The 6,000-nt window shown below is 50.0% G+C and overlaps 1 protein-coding gene across 4 annotated transcripts in view; it reads left to right on the top strand.

Annotated features, from left to right (window-relative positions):
• The window catches only part of NID2 (nidogen 2), a 58,457-nt gene that overhangs the window by 46,854 nt on the left and 5,603 nt on the right, over positions 1 to 6,000 (top strand). For 3 of the 4 annotated variants that reach the window (XM_032405110.1, XM_032405111.1, XM_032405112.1), the window contains exons 14-15: positions 3,415 to 3,636; positions 4,236 to 4,405. In XM_032405110.1, the coding sequence (XP_032261001.1) occupies positions 3,415 to 3,636; positions 4,236 to 4,405 (392 nt within the window). Of the gene's footprint in view, positions 1 to 86; positions 3,637 to 4,235; positions 4,406 to 6,000 lie in introns of those variants that run through there. The other variant, XM_032405113.1, reaches the window with a different exon arrangement.

Raw genomic sequence — 6,000 nt, 5'->3', positions numbered from 1 at the left:
GGGGGGGGGGGGCAGGTGATCACCCCTGCCCAGACCATGCAGACCCTGGGCCGATCTCCACCCTGTCATCGGCTCCTTCCTCCTAGGAACACTGGAATGGTCTGTGCACACCCGTGTGCATGTTGCTGTGACAGGGACGGACGGAGGTACATATGTGATCACTGCCGCACGCTGGACTGTGGCCTCACACTTGTCCAGGACAAGCCTGGAAGTGGAGATTGAGTGTGTCGGTCAGGCTGAGGCCACTGCCCTGCATCTGTTACGGCAGCTTTGGGAGATCTTAGAGCGAGAGGATCCTGCCAGACTGGCCTTTCGTCCAAAAGGAAAACTGCCTGCCCATATTCCTATCCCTTCGCTCCGCCTTCCGAATTGCAGCAAACAGTATGAAGGCCATTTTAGTACTGATAGGAAGAATAGGTAGGACACCTGGGGGTGGGTCCAGCTGGTTTGCGCTAAGCTGATCACCCCAGCTGTGTCCAGCCAGGCCTGGCATGTGGATGGGGAACCCCTTGCCTGCCCCGGCCAGCATCAGAAGAGGCGCAGGAACCTGTCGTGTTAGCCCGTGCGGTCGGAGATGCTGACAGTGAACTCGTCTGTTACCGTCTGAGCACTCCCTGTCTGGGTGGGGCCTGGCGGTCAAGTGCTCACGTTTCATGCCAGGGCAGACTTGTGTTCCTTGCTGAGTTGTTCAGAGTGGGCAGAACTTTATTATGAAGAACATAGGACTGACTTGATACCATTGTAGCCAAAATAATTCCTGAAGCCATGAACTTGCTATTCAGAGGTCCGTTTTTACTACTGAGAAAGATTAAATACTAATTTTGGCTTTTCACGTATAAGAGTAAGAAGAGCTGGAGAATTACCACCAGTTTTGATCCCTTCAATAATATCGTTACGGCCAGCACATTAGTGCTTCTAAGGTGCATATAGGTAAAAATTGGTAATACTTGATTCCGATGTATGTCCTTGTTTCCACAGTGACACTCCTAGTTCCTCTCTGTCCCTATTTTTAGTAAAAGATTTTGTAGGTCCAAAAAAAAACACACCCACCCAGAAAAATCCTGTTTCACTCATGTCTACTCTTTAAAAAGTCTCGGTTCTAACTCCATCTGGGATTTAAAGAAATCAGATGGTTGGGACACGCCTTAGGGAATGGTTAGAGTTCTGTTACACTTACTAAGACAAGCCTGTGTTAAGGACAGTGATTCAGAAGGAAGCCAAGAGAATGAGAAGTTAACGACTAAAGGAGGGACATGTTCTCTTGTGCAGAATCTTTCTCCATGGCCCAGACTTCTCTCTTGGTGCTGGTTCGGCTTGGCTGCCATTTCTGACTAGTCTCTGCATTAATGGGGTTGGCTTGAAGGGAGGGAAAAAACACTCTGTGTCCAAGATTTCAAAATATTTAAAAGCCCTGCCAACCAAAAACAGAAAAGAGAGAAATCTGTGGTTGAATTAAGAAGGAGCTCCAAATGGTAAGGAACAAGAGGGAGGCACACATATCAGTGATGTGAGGTGCCCATTTCCCAGAAGCTGGGTGTGCTGTGTGGCGGCATCCCAGACAAAGAACTTCGCCTTACTGGGTGGCCCCCTGAACCAAGAACGTGCCCTCTGAGTTTGCATGTGGGCCTGGGGCAGTGTTGGGAGCTTCTGCAGGGAATCCCACCTTGAGATGGATGGCTAGTGGTTTGAGGAAGCGACATTTCCCCGTCTGGGGTCTTTGAGACACATCTAGGGGAGGAAGTGCGAGACTCCTTCTCCATGAGGTCTTAAAAAGAACTTGGCTTCCCAAGGGTCATGAGCTATAGAGACGACCTGAAAAGCATCCACTTCCCCCAAACCCAGTGAGTCTTGTAGTTGAGCTAGTTGGGTTTGAGCTCTGAGGATTTTATTGACCACCCTCCCGCTTTCCTAAAGGTACCCTTTGGTACTAGAACCAAAGTGTAACGTTTCCAACTTTGTTCTTTGAAGCCATTGGAGGTTTTGACCAAAGGAGTGCCATGAAATGATTGTTTTAAAGGGACTCTTCCTGGCTGCTGGTAGTTTACACTGGGGGGCAGGAAAGGGAGGGGAAGCCACGGAACGAGTAAGAAAGCTTTGGTAATAATCCTAGCAGGAGACCATGGGGCTTGGACCAGGGTGATAGGGGTAGATGAGGTGAGAAGTGATTTTCTGAATGTATTTTGAAGGGACAGCTGACATTTTCTGACCTATCAGATGTGGAAAGCGAGAGAAAGCAATCAAGGATGATTGGGCCCAAACAATGGAAAATGGAGGTGCTGTTTACTGATAGGGAAAAGTCTAGGGCAGAGCAGCTTTGGTGGTGGAAAGGAGGGGCCCCATTTTTGTTCTGAGATGGATGTTAAACATCTAGGTGGTGGTATCAAGTAGGTACTTGGCTGTATGATTCTACAGACCACAGGCTTTCAGTTGCAGGAATTAAAAAAGCAGCACCTTCTATTTGAGTTCCTTTAGATAAGCCTATGCTAGATGGGTGGATGAGTTATTTAAACATCCTGCAGCAGAGTCCCTGCAGACCAAGAACCGCTATGTTTACGACAGAGTGACAGCCCTTTGGAAGCAAGGCTGGGAGAAAACAGCCAGAGAAACCACTCTGCAAGAGCTCGCAGGAGGTTGAGCCTGGTGGAGAGCTGGGAGGGGGAGCAGAGAGGGGAGGATGCTGGAGAAGGGAGGGGGCAGAGCTCTATGGCGGGAAGCTGGAGCCTGCCGAAATAAAGGTTCAGCTCTGAGCCAAAGGGCTTCCAGGAACTGGAGTGTCTGTCAGTCAGTATGGAGTTGGCCCCCACCTCTGCTGTGCTCACAGATGCTAATTACAGCAAGTCTTACTCCATAGTTTCCCAGTGAGCAGACACTGAGGGCAGCAAGTCTTACTCCATAGTTTCCCAGTGAGCAGACACTGAGGGCCACGTAAGTAGAGCACTCAGGGAGTTTCTAAGACACATGGCCAGTCTCAAGATTGCCCTCTGGGGTGTAGGTCCTGGAGCTTGAACCAAGTGGGAAAGAATAATTACCTTTAATTATCATGTAGGCCACTGAGTTCCTGATGAGGGTCCCCCCCAAGTGCTCTGTTAGCAGAGGCTCTGGGCCCAGGCGGAGTGGTCCCCGTGGGCCTCTCCCGGCCTGAGCGTGCCTTGCACCCCTGATCTGACCTCCTCTGGCTACCGATGTGGCTGGGCCTTGATGACAAATCCTCTTGGCCCAGGAAACTTTGCTTCTCCGGATTCCTGTGGAGAGCTTCGTAGAGCACTTTACTGCTTCGGTCCAGTGTCCGGGGGCTTGGCCGAGGCCTTGCTGGCGGACGCTAGGAGGAGGGAGGCCAGGTGTGGGGAACTTCAGCTACATGCTGTATTCTGTCCTGGGCTCACCATCAAAGGCTTTTTGTCCCCATCTGCTCAGAGCCCACCCAGAGGCCCCGGACCGTCTGTGAGCGCTGGAGGGAAAACCTGCTGGAGCACTACGGTGGCACGCCCAGGGACGACCAGTATGTGCCCCAGTGTGATGACCTGGGCCACTTCATCCCCCTGCAGTGCCACGGGACGAGTGACTTCTGCTGGTGCGTGGACAAAGATGGCAGAGAAGTGCAGGGCACCCGCTCGCAGCCAGGCACCACCCCTGCCTGTAAGCACCCAGGGACCACCCCCATTCACCACATCTGCTCGGAGGGTTTGCTGGAGGGCAACTGCCAGCTCTGGGTGAAGATGGGGAAATAGGGGGTTCCCAAGGCCGGTGAAAGAAGTCAGTAATACGCCGTGTTGATTTATAATCTGGTCTACCCAAGAGCCCAATTTGGATTTCATGTTTGGTTTTGTCATTAGCAGTTTCTGTAATTAGAACATCTGGAACTCAGCTCAACGTGCAGTTACTCCTCCTCCCCAGCGCAGGGTGAAAGGAGACACGTGTCACCCTGGGGGCCCAAAGAAAAGCGGACACAATACTGGCTAGTTTCTTTCCTTTAAAAAGAAAAAACCTTTTGCTTTGTTCTGAGGGGAAATGTTTTGTTGTCTTCCTCCCTAGTAATTGGCAGTGTTTTACATAATCCTTGGGAAGACAAAAACCTTAGAAATTAGAATTTCTTTTAAGGAACATCTGGAACACATCTGTCTAGGGTAAAAACCTTTTGATGTTTTTGGAGGTTGTGTGTGGAAAGTAACTTCTTCCCCTCTCCCCACCTACCCTTGTTGCCTTTCCTCTCTGTTCTTTGTACTTTCCCACGGCAGGTATCCCCACGGTTGCTCCGCCCACAGTCCGGCCCGTGCCTCGGCCTGACGTGACCCCTCCGTCTGTGGGCACCTTCCTGCTCTACGCCCAGGGCCAGCAGATCGGTCACTTGCCCCTCAACGGAACCAGGCTTCAGAAGGACATGGCCAAGACCCTGCTGTCACTGCATGTAAAGTGGATTTCTGCTGTGGGGGCGGGGCTGCAGAGGGCTTTCAGATCTGGGCAAGGGCCGGAGGTAGAGGGGGAGGTCCTGGAGAGTTTCTGGGCTGGACCCCAACTCCCTGAGTCTGACACTGCTCTCACAGGAAGTGGGGGCACTGCTGCCGGGAGTTTCGTCTGACTGACCCAGGCTTTCTCCAGTGGTTCATGGGGTTTCGGATAAGTGGAAAGGGAGTTTCAGATCTGTCAGGATATTGAGGCAGTATGATGATCCAAGGCAAAAGTGACAGAACCTTAACCCAAGTCCCCAGGGTCCTCTCCATGCCAGACCTCTCCAGAGGGTCCAGGAGGACCAGCGAAAGGGTGTGGTTTCTGTGGTCAGTTACGAATCCCAAGTGGAAAGAAATTAATGACTGCCTCATTGTTGCAGCCCCCTCCCCTCCCGTTCTGGTTCTGTGGATCAGTCTCTTCTCTAACTCCTTCACAGAAGATCTGGGTGGAGGGGGATGCTGGGAAAGGAGCCGACAAGCTTTCCCTAGATGCCTGTTGCTTCCTGCGCCAGCAGCATCCCTACTGACAAGGCACTCCATTTTGGAGGAGGGATTTCTTCTCTAAAATGGAGAGAAGAGAAGGGAGTTCACCAGAAAGGCACTGCCACTTATAAAGGAAAGCCATCTGATTCCATTTCTAAACCTCATGCAGCAGGTACTTGCTATCTAGGAAAAAGAACAGTACGATGTCCATGTTTGCCTTTACTTTTGTTAACGAACTAATGCCTTATCAGATTCCAAAAAAAGTGTAGAAGCAGCCAGTATTCAGAGGAAGATGCGTTTTTTCTTAAGATTTAGGTTTTGTAGTCGTGTTGGCAAACACTAGCAAGCTGTTGTGTAAGTTTCTGTAAAAGATGTAGAAACTAAGAAATTGTCAACACCTCAGTCTAACCATCCAGCCGAGTCTGACGGCTGTCCTGCATCTCTGAACTTGCCACTCCTAGGGCAGGGTGGTGGTGCTGCTAGTGGAACTCTTTTGAAAGAGAATGGAACATGGGCTGTAAGCACATCTTGGGGAAATTTACTTAAAATGATTTATTCTTCCAAGAAACTTTGAAGTCAATACATGGGTTAACAGATCCCATGATTCCCTAGGTCAATGGAAACGGACATGGATGTGCATTCCTGCCTGAGACAGAGGACTTTTACTTTTCAAGTGAAACTATACTTTGACCTTCAGATCCTTCCATATATACTGCCCACTTTTTCACAGGAGCCAAATCCTGCTTTGTTCAGTGTTTTTTATATTGACTCTGCTCCCAGAGGCATGTCAAGCCAGCCCCAGGAGGCTCTGTTAGGCAAGTCAGGAACTGGTGTGATCTCAGGGACAGCCAGATGGCCCCTAGATGTTGGCTTTGCACATCTGTTCAGTTTCTCAGACCAGCAGTCTGAGTTGGAAATTGAATGAAGCAAGTACTGTGCAGAGTTTTGCAAAGACATATCACAGACTCAGCATTAAAAAAAAAAAAAAAAAAAAAGACTGTTAAATATATTTAGCAATGAAGAAGGGAAGACCTTCCTAGCCAGAGGTTTGGTGACCACCAGTCTCCAGTTC

Source organism: Phoca vitulina, unplaced genomic scaffold (assembly GCF_004348235.1).
Source record: "Phoca vitulina isolate PV1807 unplaced genomic scaffold, GSC_HSeal_1.0 scaffold7, whole genome shotgun sequence".
NCBI classification, from domain to species: domain Eukaryota; kingdom Metazoa; phylum Chordata; class Mammalia; order Carnivora; family Phocidae; genus Phoca; species Phoca vitulina.
This window is presented reverse-complemented; position numbering and strand designations above follow the sequence as displayed.